Here is an 18,271-nt window from a genome sequence, read left to right as displayed (position 1 = left end):
ATGCAAAATCAATAAATGACCAACATCACACATTTTAAACCAGGTAAATACTTTCACATCGGGCACTTTTATAAGTGATGTGGACGATGGGCAAAACCAAAAATGTAATTTATACACTATTATTACCAATATATATATCCTTTAAAAGAAAAGCATTTTGCAGTTGAAGTGGAGATCTTCACCCTTCATATTTCACTGATCCAAAAAATGTTAACGACTTTAACACAACTTTATTTGATAGTAAATCAAGTATAAGCAGCAAAAACGAAAACATGCATGATCTTTTATTGAATAAAACTACATACAAAAAGGTTGTAGCCTCTCTTATCACGAAACCAATGCTCATGGAAATTGAACAATTCGGTCTTGAGGCACAGCGGGTAATGATTTGTCACTCAAGAAAGCATCTTATGAGCCAGAGCAAGCTCTTGAGCTTCCCGAGGAGTGCGGATGTACGAGTCAATTTCACCGTCAGATATTTCTTCATCTCCGGTAACATCCTTGAGCTCGGGCTGCTCCGCTCTCTTTTTCTTGGCGTGGACCACACACGGGGGAGCAAACAGCACTCTCTTCCCCCAGTTTGGTGCTGGATCTTCGCTCTTCTGAGTGTCTCTGTGCAGCTCCTCCACCGTGCATGGGTCATCGTCTCCCGGTCGCTGAGTCATTTCAGCATTCAGTTCACATTGTTCCGCAGACGATGCATTTGGATTCCGATCCACAAGCTCAGAGGTTTGGGAGGGAGTGGCCTCCTCACAGCTGGTCTGACTCTCTGCCAGCAGGGCGTCCTCTTGGGTTCTGAGAGCCCTCCTGAGCAGCGCGTACCTGTGAGTCAGAATATCATCCACCTGATGGACAACATTGTCTGGCGTCACCGCTTCCCTGACCCAGGGAATCTCCTTACCCAGCTTACACAGAACCTCCTTCATCTCTGTTATCCTCTTCAAAGCAGGCTTGTGCTTATTCACCTTGGCAAGCTGACAGAATTTGTCCAGATTTAATTTCAAGCGGTGCTTGTTGGGTTTCAAGGACTGCCATGACAGATAGATGGCTGCCATCATGATGGGGACGGGTCTACGGCCAGTCACGATCCAGGCATCTGCTGCCAGCTCCACCAGCTCCACGGCGCGTTTGGTCAAGTCTTTGTGGTTCTCAGCCAATTCTTCAGGAACGTGAAGTGAGCTAATTTTGTACCTGACAGAAAGAAGAAAACAACATTCTTTTTAGTAAGTCTTGGCTGATGAGGTCATTCATTCAACAGAAACATTCAGACCTCTGTCCTTCACTCACTCGTGACTGTGGGCCTCCATCCAATCAGTGACGTTGAAGCTCGGAGCCTCGATGTTGAGGATCTTGACCATCTCTTGGTAAATCACTCCCACCACCATCGGGTCAGCATCCATCAGGCAGCTGATGGTTCCCATGGTTATGGGCCAATGACGCAATCTGCAGCTTACGAGCACACAGCAGCCAGCCAGAGCCTCCTTCTTCCGGAGGCTCACTCTTATGAAACTGTCGTGCTGATAAGCCTGGTTGTAAAAGGTCTGCGAGAGCTTCTCGATCTCACTGTTGACCCGGAGAATCCGACAAATGGCTTTCACACGTTGAACACCTGCAGAGGGTAACACGTGAGCGTATGAGAGCAGCGAGATCGCCCGTGTGTATATATAGAAGAGCTACTATGTAACAATATCTCTAACAAGCTCCCCTCGGAGACAAGATCTCACCTTTTATCAGGTTCATACATGGCCTTCTGGCCTCAGCTGTGGTTCGGCTGTAGCTGACATCTGTTAAAAAAAAAAAAATGAAATAAGTCTAATGCACAACATGCATCGATCACCATGCTATTTAAAAGTGGGCAATTGCTCCGGGGCCCCAAACCCTCAGGGGTCTTCACCGTGTTGCCTTGAGGTAATTTGATTAACTGAACGTGTTTTGGCATTTGCAATATTTTAACATAATAAATCAACATTATTATTAGTCCTCAGGGCCATTTGTCAAAATTGACAGCAAAAAAATACAGCATATGCCTAAATACATGCGTGTTCAACCAAATTACCACTAAGAGCCCCTGATGGGTTAATCTGGCCATGTTACAATCCATGAAGCTGCTGCAGGACACACTGAGGGACATGTTGGTCTTACTCTGGACAATTCACTCCTCTGCACTCAAGAGAAGATCTACAGTAACACAAGGATGCTGCATAGTTGTCATCTTAGTGATACATCCCAGTATTTACCTACAGGGTCAGTTCAACAAATAAAAAAAAAAAACTATTTTTAAAGATCCAAATTTTTTTTATATATATATATATATATATATATATATATATATATATATATATATATATATATATATATATATATATATATATATATATATCAGTACAGAAATGCCAAAGTATGTTTGAGATCATTTAGAAACAGTGTCTCCTTTACATAGTTTGTCTGGTATGTGTCAAGATTCATTATTATCACTAGCCATGACAGCGACGCTGGTATTATTTTCCCCTTGTGAGTCTTTGTGTGTCATCATGGCAACAGCTTGGTGGTCCTGAGGACACCTACTGCAGCAGAACTACCACAGAGGCGGTTCTGAGTACTTTGCTGGTGTTTATGTCCTTCTGTCACCACAATAGTGTCACAGCCATGCAAGATGTGTCACAAAACATAAAGAGATATTATTGTATCGTTGTCGAATAAGATCTTTTCTCTGCCCAAATGCGATATCAATACCAGCCTAAAAATAATCAGTTTTAAATCGGGCTATTACCAAGTAGCATTTCACAGAAAAGGTTACTTGCTGTTAGATCCGATCCAGGCTACTTGTAGTTTGCAAACCAGATTTATTCATGTTAGTTTGTAAATATATATTTATGTGGAAACATGCGTGTATCTGCATTGTATGCAATCTTTTGTTCTATTTATGTCTGCCTGTGAAACACTTTGCTACTTGCTTTGATATGTGTTGTATAAATAAGCTTTATTATTATCAATCACACAACATATGTTGTTAAATTAAACCTTCGTCGCACAACGTGCGACTAAAAGCCAACAATCGAGCATTAAATATTACAATTACACAGAAAATTTGGATTTTCTACAAAACGTGGCGTTTGTTGTCAAAGCTAAGAGCCAATCAGCTCTTTGATCCGGAGACAGGCGTTTCCCATCATGCATTGGAGTCATGCAGTCGGTGGAGAGCAACTGCGGCGCCTGGCTTCAAAATCTGCGGACGCCTCGCTCTCGTGGGATATAGTCGGACACAAATCTAACCGGCATGCATTGTCCGCCGATCACCGGTGATAAATTCTGCGCAGGCCTGGCTCATCTCAAACAAGCCTATTGTTCCCCCCATCATTTCCCAAATGCTTGCAGCATTTATGCAGGGCGAGTTTAAACGTTGCAGTTAAATCAAACATAATACACTTTTAAACGTGATATCCAGTGACGTCACTGTGAGAACCACAAACAATTCAGGGAACACTTGCTCCTTAACTCATGCAACGTTACATACCTGAACCTCCGACGTACTCGCTTTCACAGGCCAGAGCCCCTTCGGACACCACAGAGCCGCAGTCCACGCACACCAGCTGGGCCTGACAGTACAGATCATCATCTACAATGTTTGAGGAGCCGCAGCCCGGGCAGCTCAAACCCGCACGAGACATCTTTCAAATGACCTGCACTCCGCGAGCGGGACAGCTGCAAGAAAACTGTAGATGAACAATACGAAACGGGTGACTATCTTTAACACATGCAATTACGCAATTACACTGGCTCGATATTAGCGTGAGGAAACTATAAACAACTGCGGAACGACCAGTGAACGTCGCCGGGGGGGGCGCATATAATGTGTCCGGGTAGATACAAACGTTCGGAAGCCGAAGGTTCCGCTTGGTCCTGACATAAATATAGCCTACAGTGCACACCGGTAGACTGTCAATCAAGGTTACAAAAACTGACATTTATCTATATACAGCCTCATTCCTCACTGATAAAACTATTCTTAACATTTGATTTACAGTAGCCTACATTACACGAAGACTAACGTTAGACACAGGAATACGGCAAACAAGTCTAGAGAATAGATTTATTTTTGAAGAGATGAAAGCCTAAATTATTAAGTAAGCTCTCACTCGTAAATAATAGATATTAGAAACAGTTTAAAATGAGGACATAGTTAATTTGGAGGAAAGTATAGAATATAGTGAATCCCAAAGAGCACACAACACTACAGAGATAGACTATTGATCAGAAATGGCCAAATGTCCGTTTATCAGAAAAAGAAGAACTTTATTTAATTTTGCATATTTTACACAGTGAACATCATGTTAACAGTGTAAGAAGAGTAAAGTGCCTTTTTGGGGTTAGTAGAAGCATGTAAACTTTGACATTCAGTACAAGAGCAAGAATTATTATCTATATAACTAGTCCATAGTTTGGACAGTAAAAGAAGGCCGTTCTTCACACTGACATCAACAGTCAATAGAAAAACAGTTGCTTTTTATAATTAATATTTTTTATCATTAAAAAACAATTCAGTAATTATGTCATGTTGGCAAGCAATTTCTGGAAAGAATTTAATTCTGAACATGAAACAAATGTAAGAACATCACACGTATATTATGCAGTAAAGAAATATTGCTAAATATTTAGAAAAATTTAGATTCTTTGTACTCAACATCTTTGATTGCAAGCTGACATAATTCCCCAATTTTACAGATTTTAGTTAAATCTGCAACAGCTTCTGCAAGATGTCTTTTACAAAATATATTTAAATTGTCATTATTTATTTGCCAATATAGTGAAACCTTGTAAATCCAAACTTTTACTCCAGCTACCTTTCACAATGTAATTCACAAGTATTTTGACGTTTCGGTTGTGGTACTGTCAAATTACTGGATCTGAACTGATTAGGAACAGAGGAGATAAAGGGTCAGCTGTGAGTCCACCTAGGCAGCCTTTTTCAGAGCGTTCAGGGACAAGAGAATACTGGGTTTCTCTTCTATGACCCGCACAAGCAAGTTGTCGATGTACAGCTCCAGTTCTGATATTTTTTTGTCTCTCTCTGACAGCTGCTTTTCTTGTTTGAGCACCAGAGAGATGAGTTCCCCCTGAGTCAGCTGCGAGTAGGGCCCTTTCAGCCCAGAGTCATTTACCTGTGAGAGTACAAAAATCATGAAGAATATGCATGTGTATATTAAAAACACAAATATGACACAAATGGAATATTCAAATGTTGATGCTATTTGATGAACAAGCATTTACATATAACAGATTATTTCCTTGTTTAATTTAGAGATAAAACATCCTTTAACCACCATAAAAAGTTTGGTTAAAAAGAAAAACCTTTGTTTTCACCTGAACGTCACAAAGGATGCCTGTGGAATCTTTAACCCCTTGAACGACCGCAACAGACTGCTGTTCCAAAGGATTAAGGGGTTTTACGGGTTGAAGCCTGCAATGACAAAACAAAAAAAGAAAGAACAATGCAGGCATTAACTGGATGAGAGTTAAAGGAAGTATTAAAGCTGTATCATTTTAGCAACCATTTAGCAATCACGAGTCACACAGAATGTTTGTATCATCGCTGCAAACTCAGTCATCCACACCGACCTTATCAGATACAAGATCATCAATAATACAAGCAAAGACGGATAATGAACAAGTATGAATTTAGAATGAAAGGATGATTGATAGAAGACTCTACATTAGGAATGTGCGGCGTTATGAATCTTTTTATGAAAGTCATGATTGGGGAGCTGGTGGTGTGTGATCTATAATACAAGAGGAGATTGATGAGTTATATAAATATTCTGTTGAGGGTCTGAACCACCTCACCTGCGTGAAGTTTTCGGCGGCCCCACCTTCTTCCCACCTGTGTCCTCCCCAGCACTCTGCACTGGCACAGGCTGGGACTCTTGTAGCGGAGCCTCCTGGACACGCACTGGACCTACGGCCTCTGGCGCAGGGTCACATGTGTGGGTTACACTGGTAACAGTCACACCTGTAACATGGCCTCCCTCTGGGTTTTGGTTGATTGAAGTGCTCGACATTGGGGCAATCTTTGCAGGAAGTTGGGGAGCGCGGGCTTTTGAGGATTTGATTTTTGTTTGAGAGGCGGTGTCTTTATCAGCAGCTTGCAACACGACTGGAGGCCATTGTACTGAACCAGTATTACCAGAGGTGGTTGAATCATCTTGGGCTGCATTTTCATCTTCATCGTCTTCAAATGGATTCAAACCATAAACGCTAGAGACTTGTTTTGCCTCTGAGCCACATTCGTGGGAAATGTTGTCATCAGAAGACAGGGCTGTTTTTTGGTCAGATGATTGCCCTTCGTCCTCAGATCGAGGTCTAGGCGGAGCAGTACGTTTACCGTGTTTCGCTACATTTGATGTTTCTTTGGTGGCACAACTTTGCGTCAAGCTCTGGGTGTTCATCGCCTCTGTGGGAGACCTAGTCAGAGGAGCGATCATTTGCACCGAGCGCTGAGGGAGAACGCTGACGGTTTTGATGTCTTTGTCTTTACTCTTCTTGTTAATTTTTGCCAGATGTTGTCCGTCCTGCTCCCTCTGACTCGGTCTCTCAGCTGGATTCCTTCCTGGAGGTTGAGGAGCCGGTCGTCTCTCCCGTTGAGCGTTAATAGGGTCCTTTTCATCAGAGGAAACAGGCTTGCTTCCTACCGACTGTGCTGTAGATTGAACCCTGGAAGTGAGACACAGACTTCATGAAATTAAAGCATACTTTTGAATACTCATGAAAACAAAAGATAACTTTTCTTGAATGTTGAAATTGAGATTTAAGATATTAAAATCTAGTAAAACCTTGTGTTGAAACAGAGAACAAAGAACACACAATGTTCACTTAAAAAGAGATGTATCATAAAGGCAATGTGATGTATTGAGATGTAGTGATGTAATAAAGAATAAAATCTTCTAAAATAAAGCCGGATAAGCGGTTGAAGATGAGATGAGATGAGAGATCTTCTAAAATACCAAGACGATACCATCCTGAGATCACCAAGCTTCACCGTCACACTCAAAGTATTTACCCAAGGTTTCAAGTCATTATTACTCGCTGTTCCTATGTCACCTGCTTTAATGAGGTGAGACTGTGCAATGATCCCCGATTCTCAGTTGACAAAAGAAACATATCCTTGCTCACACACACATGAATGTGTCTGCACACGCTACCAACCCCAACACACAAAGCTATGCAAGTTTCATGACGGTGTCAACTTTGGGCTGCGTTTACAAGAGAAGTGCTGAGAGGAACTGTTGATGTGACTGACTGAAAGCAAAAGATAATCTACATTCAGATAACATTTCCTGCACATGTATAGCATTTCCCAAATTTTGTATGTTTTTATGTAAATTCTAACCTTTGCTGGACAGTTGGCACCTTGGTTGTGCGGCTGTCGGGTCCAGCAGGTGAGTCAGGAATCTCCTCAAAGGGATTATTGGAAAAGTTTTCATCAAATGGATTAGTAGAAATGACTTCTGCAGGGCTTTCCACAGCCACTGTAGGTTTCTTCCCTACAGTTTTCTGTTTAGTTTTGTTGTCCTTCTTCAGCTCTTCTGCTTCTCTTGTTAACTTCTCTTTCTCCAGCTTTCTGGCCTCCTCTTTCCTCTCCCTTTCGACTTTCTTCTCCCTCCTAATCCTCTCCTCTTCCTCCCTTTTAATTTTCTCCTCTTCTTCAATCTTTCTCCTCTCTTGTTCCTGTTTAATTTTTTCTACTACCAATCTGTCATAGTCTTCCTTTTCTTTCCTAGCCCTCTCCTCTTCCTCTAGTCTCCTCTTCTCTTTCCTAATCATTTCCTCTTCCTCCCTTTGCTTTCTTTCTTTCTCAATTCTCCTTTCTTGTTCTTCTAGTATCCTCTTTTCCTCTGCTAACTGCTCACGCTCTTCTTGCCTCCTAACCCTCTCCTCTTCCCTTATCTTTTCTTCTTCCTTGCATCTAATCTTTTCCTCTGCCTCAATCCTTTCTTCCTCAACCAATCTCTCACATTCTTCCTTTTCCCTCCTAGCCTTCTCCTCCTCCTCCTTAATCCGTTCTTCATGCTCTCTTTGCCTCCGTTCTTGTTCCTCAAGCTTCTCTTTTTGTCTCATCTCCTCTTCATCTCGTCTCCTCTCTTCCTCAGCCATCTCCTCCTCCATTCTGATCCTCTCATCTTCACTTAATTTCCTTTTTTCTTCTTCCTCCAGTCTCCTCTTTTCCTCTGCTAATTTTCGCTCCTCTTCTTGTCTCCTCACTCCCTCCTCTTCCTCTTGTCTCCTCCTCTCTTCCCGAGCTCTTTCCTCTTCCATCCTAATCTTTTCTTCTTCTTCCTTTCGCCTGCTTTCTTGTTCCTCAATCCTCCTCTTTTCTTCTCGTTCCTCTTCTTCCTGCCTTCTCACCATCTCCTCTTCCTTTCGTCTCCACTCTTCGAGAACCCTCTCCTCCTCCCTGCTAATCCTCTTCTCTTCCTCCTTTCTAACTCTCTCTTCTTCAATCCTTCTTTCTTGTTCCTGTAGTCTCTTTTGCTCTGCCAATCTTTCACGCTCTTCTTGTTCTCTCTTTACCCTCTCCTCTTCCTCTTGTCGCCTCCTCTCTTCCTCCTCCTTCCTAATCTTTTCTTCTTCCTCCCTTTTAACGTTCTCTTCTTCAGTCCTCCTTTCCTCTTCCTCTTGTCTCCTCTTCTCATCAGCCAACCTCTCAAGCTCTACTTCTTTTGTCCTAACTCTAGCCTCTTCCTCTCTCCTCATCTCCTCCTCCATCCTAATCTTTTCCTCTTCCTCCCTTCTTAGCTGACCCACATCCTCTTTTGTGTTTTCTAATTCCTCCTCCTCCTCCTCCTCCTCCTCTTCCTCTGTCCATGGTGAATATTGCCTCACCGCCCTCAGTGAATCAACAGATGAAGGAAAGCTTTCAGGGACGTCCTCCATGGAGCCGTGGCCTGAACTGGTCAGACTGAAGTTTGAGCTGGTGCGAGAGGCCCGGGGCGGCGGCTCGTCACAGTAGACATGACTGCCGTTGATGCACATGTTACTCTGCTCTGCAGCGCCTTGTTTTTGGTTACCGGAGGAGGCATCTTTGCCATCTGAGCTGTTTGAGCGTTTATGTATCAGGAACTTGAACTTCTTTTTACCTGGAGGGACATGGGAAAATTAACATGTATTTATTGACAGCGTACAAGAGAAAAATAAATGACATAGGGGGTGATGGAGTATATTAAAAACTGTTGCTCCCAACCTTCAGAGGAATCCACATTTAGACCAGACGACTGGCTGTCGCTCAGCGAGAAGTTCTTTGAAGTCAGAACGGTCATGGACTGAGACATGTTCTTCTGCAGGTTGGACTTGTGGGAAAACAAAGACTTCATCTTATGTTTCTTCTTTTTATCACCCTTGCCCGCTGCTACCTCACCGTCCCCCTCCTCATCGCTGTCTGTCAGGACTTGGGTGAAGGATGGCACCACGTTAGACGCAGTGTCGGACTCCTTCTTCTTGCCACGAACTTTGTCCTTGAACTTGCCCAGGCGAGATCTGGATTTGCCGGCAGCAGAGAGGTCAAACATGCTGGCAGTCATGTTGTTCCTCATGAACTTGATGTCCAAAAGCACCTCTCCTCGGTCTTTGTCTGCCTTGCCAGTCTTGTCCAGCAACTTAAACCATCTGTTAAAGAGAAGAATCTCATTAGAATACATTTTTTTTAATACATGTTACGAGATATAATTCCCAAATGTCTGATTAATTGTGCAAACATTATTTCAAAAGTAAAGCAAACATTCTATATGTTATTCTGGAAGTCATTGACTTCTTGTTTTAGTGTTGCTCTCTGAGGTTAAAAAAACATTCTTAGACCTGCAATAACAATTTTTAACAATTTAACAATTTTTGGCCACTTGGCAGTGAAATTAAGACAAATTGACCTTTAAAGTTGATTTGGTAAACTTTTACAAATCCAGCCGATAAAGAGAAACGTAAACATTCATTTCAGCTAGGTTTTGTTGTCCCCTGATGAATGCAAGTCCAGTATTCACTCACTCTTACTCCGTTTTGGGTCTCTACAAACTCCTGAGAGTTGGCTCTTACGTACTTACAGTACATAGGGGTTTTAGAGCTTTTAAGCTGAAAGAAATGCTATGAGATTGATTAAAAAAAAAAAAAAAAAGATGGGAAAAGTTGCAGGTTGGACAACTAAATTAACTGAAACTCTATAAAGCAAGAAAATTAAAATACTGTCTTTTCTGTATTTAAATACCTTTACTAACTTTTAAGATCTATTGCTTCACACACTTACCGCAATAACAAGGTGCTACAGACTATTATTCACCGTAATGTAATCTACTGAATGACTGAAACGAATCATAGACACTAAAAGACTGAGATTCATGAACAGTATGTTGATGTTTAGACCTCGTCAGCTTCTTTGTGGAAACTATTATCCGTCCCGTAGCAAATGGAGAGTGACTCAGCAGCCACTTGAATGTTTTTGGAAAGTCTGAGGATCTAAGCACAACCAGCAAACTGACCACGAAGGAAAGTTTCAAAAATAACAATAATAATAACACTCTTCTGCCTGTGACAGCCTCTCATGTTGGGAATTTATGAATGCTTGTACTGTGTATACTTTTTTTTCACCAATATTTTGAGAGCCTTTATGCATGTTTTCATCCAATGTCTCAGATCTTAATAAAATGCACAACTTTAGGACCAGATTTGTAGCATAGACGTATAGCCAGCAGGCTTTCTGATGACCCACTATGCCTTGGATACCCGTGTGATGTTCAACCTTGTGCATAAAGTGCACGTTCCCAAACATCTAACCCCGCAACAGTCGGCCCCTTGAAGGACGGAGTTTTTTATCTTACAAGATGAGTCTCTTCTCACAATACTTACACTTACATGTTCACGGGAAACCAATCTGCTATAAAACTCATCATCACGTTTTAAACAACCACCACATTTAAGTGTATCTTGACAATAAAATACCATATGGATATAAACACTGGTTACAACCTTAAACTAGCGTCTTAAAATGCAAGTCTTGTAAAAACATGTAGAAAATCCTAAACCAAGTTATTAAGCTATCCACTGAGGATGTGCCAGCTTTCCAAAGCTCAAGAGTCATGGCCCAATACTGACAGAAGGGTCTCAGAATAAGTGGAATACTTTAACAGAACAACGAAAAGAAGCAGTCAGCATATAAAGTGCCTATCAGGCAGAAATCTGAGGTCAGCTCACCACTGAACAAACAACTCAACTGAAATCTGGATTCCTGGGGAAATGAGGAAATGAGGAAGGGGCCGTGGGTGCATTTCTGTGTGTGTGTGTGTGTGTGTGTGTGTGTGTGTGTGTGTGTGTGTGTGTGTGTGTGTGTGTGTGTGTGTGTGTGTGTGTGTGTGTGTGTGTGTGAAAATGTGTGTGTGTGTTTGTTCTTGCAATGTGAAAAAAAAGAAAGTTACCTTCAAAATAAACAGATTTTGTTATAAAATGTGGTTTTAAAAACAGAAAGAGCAAGTAAAGGTTATCTTCTAAATATATCACACTGCGTTTGTGTGTTTATTTGCCGTAAACAGTTTTTATCCCCCCTCATTGTCACATAACTCCTCTCCCTAAAATGCAATAAATATAAAATATAGACATAATATAGTCTTTTTGGTGGTACAGAATAAGATATGATGTTGCAATTCACCCTCAGCACTGCTTCAGATGTGTTGCACAAACAAAAAAAGGAGGGAAATTTCTTTTCCTGGAAATTGACAAATAAGTGAGACTGCAGTCTCAGCTCCCTTGCCTCCCACACTGCCTATGAGTAATGGGATGTGATCTGCAAATTTCAGGCCTTGACATTATAAATAAACCACTGAGGGACTTCTTCATGATTTGCCTGATGAACGTCCTTCAACAAAACACTGCTAGAAAGATATTGCATTTATTTATCATGCAAATGTAGAAAGTGTTCTGTAGCCGTTATGTTCTTACTCCCATGCACAGTGACATATGTGGTCCAAGTTTCATTGTCAAAGTAGGACTGTACTGAACTATACAATTCCTCTCCCCCATCAATATGGCCTAACAGTATAATAGAAAAGGATATGTGATGGTTCAAAGCATAGTATGAAGGGGCTGGACACTAGATAGATAGATAGATAGATAGATAGATAGATAGATAGATAGATAGATAGATAGATAGATAGATAGATAGATAGATAGATATAAACTGTATTCATCCCCAGGGGGAAATTAGTTTGTAGCAGCAGCAATTTACAGAGTAAAATAAAACATAAAATATCATGTATGGAAGTAAAATAAAATAAAAAATATTATGTATGGACTACAGAAAGTCAATCTTATTATATAAAGAAAAAATGATTATAGCACATTTTAGTTACATGTGTTTTTCTTATATTGATGATTCTGGAAAACCAACAATTTTCTTAATAGCATCACAGTTTAGTGTAATATAGTATTTGATATTAGTATGCTATAGTGTACCAGTTAGTGTATTATATTACAATATTAGTATATTTTAAGAGTAGAAGTGCAATTAATAAACCAATATATGCTTTACTGTACCCTAGTATAGCACAGTATGGAATGATAGTATTAGTAATTGGGTTATTTGTAAAAAAAAAAAAAAAAGTAGTTTTTAGAATGTACTATCAGTAGAGTATACTATTGGTGAATAGTACTTATTGACAAGGTACTACAGCAGCCTTTGCTATACCATTATAAATGCATTTATTTTTGTTTATTTTGTATACTATACTGAAATGTAGAGTGTAATCACAACCCTGAACAACTAGTTTACTTCACTGATGCCACATGTACACAAATACATCCCACATGAAATAAAAAAAGAGAAGAAAGCTAGTTGAGTTTACACAGAGGGGAAGTTGCAAAAGTGTTTGGGCGTTAGCTGGTTGGGGTAGTAAGCAGTGTGCAGGATGAGGAATTAAAAATGACTTTCACTTAACCGGGACTGTATGATAATAATAACAACAACAACAACAACAACAACAACAACAATAATGATGATGGTGCCCTTAAACTCCGTAATCTCACACCTGTGTGAAGAGTTGACAGTGTTCTGCTGTACAGCACAGAGGAGGATAATGCATGACTCAACAGTTTGTAGATATATTCTACTTTCTGCACACACACATCCTTCCTTGTGAAGCCTGAACTACTGATAAGACTGCCTGGCTCAAGCCTTTCTTATCACAGAGCACAGCTGTGTGAGGGCCAAAAGAGCTGCCTGAGTGAGTAAAACAACTAAACAGTGACAATGTCCAAGGACCAAAACTGCACTTCAATAAATGTCATACAGCGTGTCAGTAGCCTCACTGATGTGGGTTTTATAATGCCCATGTAGTTCACAGTTTAAGTTAAAAATAGGCCTTTTTCACAGAAGAAGACATTTTTAGAGAAAAAGTAAAAAGCACAGGTATAAGATCCAGTTGATAAATAAACGTCTATGAATTCTGTTCACTCCCACCTGTTCTGTCTAAAAGTTCCTGAATACTTCTGAGTGACGACTTTGCTACCAGCAGTGCCTTCTTTAGCGAGCAACACATATTCAAAGATTAGAACTTGGTGGACTAACTGCTTTCACTGAATTCAGCAAACACCATGTACCTCAAACAGTAGAACTGTTGTAGTCTACTGGCAGCTCATGTAACATGTTTGTCCGTCGTAGTTCGACACAGACACAGTGGTCTTGCTCAGAAAAACTGACCTTCCAAGACCATCTCTGTTGCCATCATTGTTTGGCTTTCATAGATAAAAAACAGTCAGGAATGTGAGGCTGAAGCTGGATTTAGCCCTCAGAGTCAAGGTGCATTCCCCGAGCTCACAGAGATAGATCAACAGAACTCAAAGTTAAGCATTACTCAACACCAGGTAGAGCATGTTTGTTGATTTTACAAACAAAGTATTTTCTGGGGTAAGAAATCCTCATAAAACTATACCCACAGCCAGGTAAAGTTCAGCTTAGCATGCCGAGAGAGTTGGACAATAGCCACAGGCAGGCAGAATGGTATGAAAAATGATTTGTGGCCAACTGCTTATTTAATGCTCTCAGATCTGATTCAACTATGGATTTTTCACTGAAGCAGGTTAACAGCTTGCTCTGTTTTATAAAAGGTTTGCTGAAACACAAACAGACAGCATATCTATATTGTTTGATGATGAACAAAACATAAGCAGTCATCAACATCAAATCTAGACTTGCTATGGACTACATTGCAATTCATGAGATGACCCAAGACATCAAACGGGGCAGCCAAACCCAAATAACAACAAACAACCTTGGAAAAGGTGGGAGAAGGAAGTGTGCGTGTGTGAGTGTATTTAGGCTTTTGTATAATACCGGTCACGCGGTGGGGGACTAAAATTCTTAGAAACAGCTTAGCACAACAAAACATTTTCTATTCTCACTGAACTACAGACATGGCTGTAAGGTCTGGTTTTTACACATTTTAACAAGGACATCTTGAATTAAAATGTTAAACCTCTTCTTTAAAACAGACTGAAGAGCATCTTTTCTGCTTAAAAAGGAGCAGGTATGGTTGCCATTACCGAGACCATACAGTAGCACCGGCAAGGCCTGTAAAACCGGTTGGCTGCAGTTAATTACTTCACCTACTTTGCTGGGTGTGAATACGGTATAATGAGAATCTGAAGGCTTCGTGTTTTTTTCTTTTTCCTCTCACAAAAATGTGCCTCATTGGGCGTAGTGAGGTGAATTCTGGGTCTTCTTTGGGGAAACTGTCCATTGTTGACAAGTTCAGCCACCGAAAGAGTGAATCCTTTGACTCACGTCTTTCGCCTGAGTAGGTAATGCTGATTGGCTTCCTTGAAGGCTGCTGCCAGGGGAACAAATCCCTTAAACTGCACCGGAGCGAGTGAGCAACATTCAGAAGTCGAACCCACCAAAGCGGGTGTGCGTAGTGATGCATGACTCTGTGTGCTGAAATACCTCACCTCAGTGGCAAAAAGGTGCAAATATCCCGGGAACTCGCTTCCACCGAGTCTTTGCAAATGCACAAATTAAGGGAAAGATATTCCTTTGGCAACATTAATTTACTGTTTTTACAGATGCTGTATACTTCAATTATTACACAAAAACAAACATGGTTTGTAATTATTAAGGCCTTAATATGGATTGTGGAGTTTTGTCCTGCAAGACCACAAAGCTGCAGTATGACTGACAGAACCAGGAATACTGCAGCTATACTCAATTCATTTCATTTCCCCCCCCCCCCCCCCATGTTTTCCTCATTTACATTCACCTAAGAGCAAAGAGTAACATTTCACTTAACTTACATATTGCATAGAACACAGCCTTGTATTCAGAGGACTGGGAATAACCAACAGGACATAACTGTGTCTGATGCCCAGACTCCTTAAAATTGAGGTGATCATGTGGGTTGTTTTTTAAAAAGGAGAAACTTTTTTTTTTTTTACATAAGCAACACTTTTTCTGTCCTCAGGTTCAGCTGCAGAGGCATTTAATTCCTCAAAGAAACTTCAATAGAATGATTTATTTTGCACCACTGGGCTACCCCACCATTAGACACACTCAATGATGCCTCCTTTACATTTAAATGAATGCCATTTGTTTGGTAGAGGCTTAAATAGTAGTAATTGATTCATTGATTAGCTCATTGACAAGACGTTTCAGCAACTAGGTCCAGTTTTTTAATGCATGACTCTGTGTGCTCAAATACCTCACCTCAGTGGCAAAAAGGTGCAAATATCCCAGGAACTCGCTTCCACCGAGTCTTTGCAAATGCACAAATTAAGGGAAAGATATTCCTTTGGCAACATTAATCTACTGTTTTTACAGATGCTGTATACTTCAATTATTACAAAAGAACAAACATGGTTTGTAATTATTATGAACTTAATATGGATTATGGAGTTTTGTACTGCAAGACCACAAAGCTGCAGTATGACTGACAGAACCAGGAACAATGAGTTGTTCCCCTGTGACGCAGATGAAAATCAAAGCTATACTCAGTTTATTCCCCCCCCATGTTTTCCTTATTTACATTCACCTAAGAGCAAAGAGTAAACTTGCATAGAACACAGCCTTGTATTCAGAGGACTGGGAAAAACCAACAGGACATAACTGTGTGTCTGATGCCCAGACTCCTTAAAAATGAGGTGATCATGTGGGTTGTTTTTTAAAAAGTTTTAACAGTTTGGCCACTTGCTGACATGGATGCTGACATGGACCACACAACCCGGACAATAATCTGTATAACAATGGTTGGTTGCCCTCTCAAACCATTTCTTTCTTTCTTTGTATGACCATCAAACTTCCTGCTGTGGGGACTTACTCGGTTTTGTTGCGGGTTTTGTCTTCGCTGAGCTGCAGCAGGTTGACCACAGCCTGTCCCAGCTGTTTGTCCAGACCCACCAGGGCCCGGTGCAGGACGTGGACGTGCAGCGTGCCGCGCTCCTTGCCTCCTCCGCCGTCCTGATGCAGCAGCAGCGGCGGCAGGTCGAAGGCGGCCTCCTCCCTCCACACCGGTGCCACGCTCTTCTCCACCACCGAGGTCTGAAACTTCTCCTTGCCCACTTGCATGACCGCGTACGCATCGTTCGTGCCGCTCTTCCCCTTCACCCTGAGGCCTCTGGCTTGCTGTACCGTTACCTGGACGCTCGTGGGACACCACTGCTGATCCGCCAGAGACATTCCGACACCACTCGTCGCTGGATTAACACCGCACAGGAATTAAAGTCAGGGACAAAACGCGGTGAAAGTCTACAAATTGGTTCAGGGTAGAGACTGAGCAGGAGCGGGGAAAAGTTTTCCCCGTGAGCTTCAATGCATTTGAGGAAACAGCTGATTGGGCGTGGTTACCACCGAGAGGGGTCCTTGGTTTAAACGAGACACGCCCCCAGATTAACAGATTACGCGAAACGCATTTGACACACTGCTTGGCCCATTCACACCACAACAACCATTTACTGGAGCCAACGTGCCCCACCTGCTCCTTGTTGACACCTGTCAGAGTGCATCAGCATCACAGCAGCTACATTCAAGAGAGGACTGGACTGGCTGATTGATTTGGGTACTAACTAAAATTGACAGTTTTTAATCATCACAAGTCCCTTAGTTGGTTAAATCTTTTTTATTTAAGACATGTTCTTATGTATAGTCACAGTTCCATCTCTTCTTACTTTAACATCTTCCTGATCTAGGTCTGAAAACATGAGACCTCTGCTCCAATTGTCACATGGAGAGAGGACAGGATACCTGACAAGCCTGTGACAGGTGATAGGGTTCATACGGTTGGGTCCAGTTTCACATGCAGCTCCAGTTTGAATCTTAATCAGGCTGCAGTGCCAGTGTCTGCGTGGATTTCAGATGGGTTGAATGTTCAGTGTGATGGAGAGGTGATTCCAAGCATTTATCTCAATGCATGCTGAGATAAACCCTCCATTCCTATGAGCCTGAGCAGGATAAGATGGGAATGGAAAAAGTATCTATACTGCTGCTGCTTTGTATGTGTGTTACTCACTCCACAATATGCAACATGGATGTCTGAACCCTGACTCCTGCTGTTGAAGAAAGGGAACAAAATGAACACATTTTATTAATTTCCCATGCCTCACTCTAAGACGGACTTTCCTAACAACCTGAGACAAACAAATCTAAAAACCTACGTTATTATGGCTTACATTGTGTAACAGGCCTGAAAATGTTTTATCTTACTTTCGCTGCTTCCTGGTGCCCAGCAAAGATTAAAGGCGAAGACACATATAGAGCCTTGAGCCAATTAGCAACATGACGCACAATTGTTGGCACTGCTACTGTCTGGCAGTGATGTAACAATAGTAGTAGTACTAGGCACTGAACATGGTCGCAGCTTTACTGATGGCTGTGCACCTGCTAAAAGAGTCTCTGAAATAATTTTTGAAGTATTTACAAAGAGGTCAGTGTTTTATTTCGATATACAACAAGCTCACATGGCAGTAAAAATGAGGCAGGGTAATCTGGGTCACTGAAGGACTTTGGTCTGTGAACAATTAGCTTAAAGACAAACTGACCTATTAGCATTTGTATGTCTCTAAATGTTTGCGCTTCCTGTACTGTAAGTGTAACCATTCTCCTAATTTCACATCATACAAAAAATGTAAATAAATATAGATTTTACACCACTAAAAATAAAATATAAAATTATAAAAATACGTTTCTATCACTCAGAGTCTGGTAAAAATGACGGTTACAGTAGGAATCAACAAATTTCTACTTCTGATAATTCACATT

At 41.3% G+C, this 18,271-nt stretch overlaps 2 protein-coding genes across 2 annotated transcripts; both read right to left on the bottom strand.

Annotated features, from left to right (window-relative positions):
- Positions 1 to 210: 210 nt before the first annotated feature.
- Positions 211 to 3,829, bottom strand: brf2 (BRF2 RNA polymerase III transcription initiation factor subunit). The gene is made up of 4 exons (XM_068706031.1): positions 3,515 to 3,829; positions 1,725 to 1,784; positions 1,288 to 1,609; positions 211 to 1,191 (listed from the first exon to the last, which is right to left on the bottom strand). Exons 1-4 carry the CDS (start codon positions 3,666 to 3,668, stop codon positions 396 to 398), a joined length of 1,332 nt encoding a protein of 443 aa, XP_068562132.1. The 5' UTR covers positions 3,669 to 3,829; the 3' UTR covers positions 211 to 395.
- A 437-nt stretch (positions 3,830 to 4,266) lies between these two features.
- LOC137868969 (rab11 family-interacting protein 1-like) lies at positions 4,267 to 16,821 on the bottom strand. Its single transcript, XM_068706029.1, has 6 exons — positions 16,335 to 16,821; positions 9,236 to 9,657; positions 7,385 to 9,131; positions 5,842 to 6,708; positions 5,362 to 5,458; positions 4,267 to 5,159 (listed from the first exon to the last, which is right to left on the bottom strand). Exons 1-6 carry the CDS (start codon positions 16,691 to 16,693, stop codon positions 4,953 to 4,955), a joined length of 3,699 nt encoding a protein of 1,232 aa, XP_068562130.1. The 5' UTR covers positions 16,694 to 16,821; the 3' UTR covers positions 4,267 to 4,952.
- Positions 16,822 to 18,271: the final 1,450 nt, after the last annotated feature.

This window comes from Cebidichthys violaceus, unplaced genomic scaffold (assembly GCF_023349555.1).
Source record: "Cebidichthys violaceus isolate CVI_PGR_0920_01 unplaced genomic scaffold, fCebVio1.0.p SCAF_12, whole genome shotgun sequence".
Classification (NCBI taxonomy): domain Eukaryota; kingdom Metazoa; phylum Chordata; class Actinopteri; order Perciformes; family Stichaeidae; genus Cebidichthys; species Cebidichthys violaceus.
This window is presented reverse-complemented; position numbering and strand designations above follow the sequence as displayed.

What these genes read in the sequence shown, in the direction of transcription:
- LOC137868969 (XM_068706029.1), bottom strand. Translation starts at nt 16,693, where the DNA reads ATGTCTCTGGCGGATCAGCAGTGGTGTCCCACGAGCGTCCAGGTAACG. An exon ending in GTGCCAACTGTCCAGCAAAG is followed by an intron (nt 6,709 to 7,384) that starts GTTAGAATTTAC and finishes TCTCACTTCCAG; the next exon opens with GGTTCAATCTACAGCACAGT. An exon ending in CCGCCGAAAACTTCACGCAG is followed by an intron (nt 5,459 to 5,841) that starts GTGAGGTGGTTC and finishes TTGTCATTGCAG; the next exon opens with GCTTCAACCCGTAAAACCCC.
- brf2 (XM_068706031.1), bottom strand. Translation starts at nt 3,668, where the DNA reads ATGTCTCGTGCGGGTTTGAGCTGCCCGGGCTGCGGCTCCTCAAACATT. An exon ending in ATGTATGAACCTGATAAAAG is followed by an intron (nt 1,610 to 1,724) that starts GTGAGATCTTGT and finishes TACCCTCTGCAG; the next exon opens with GTGTTCAACGTGTGAAAGCC. An exon ending in ATGGAGGCCCACAGTCACGA is followed by an intron (nt 1,192 to 1,287) that starts GTGAGTGAAGGA and finishes TCTTTCTGTCAG; the next exon opens with GTACAAAATTAGCTCACTTC.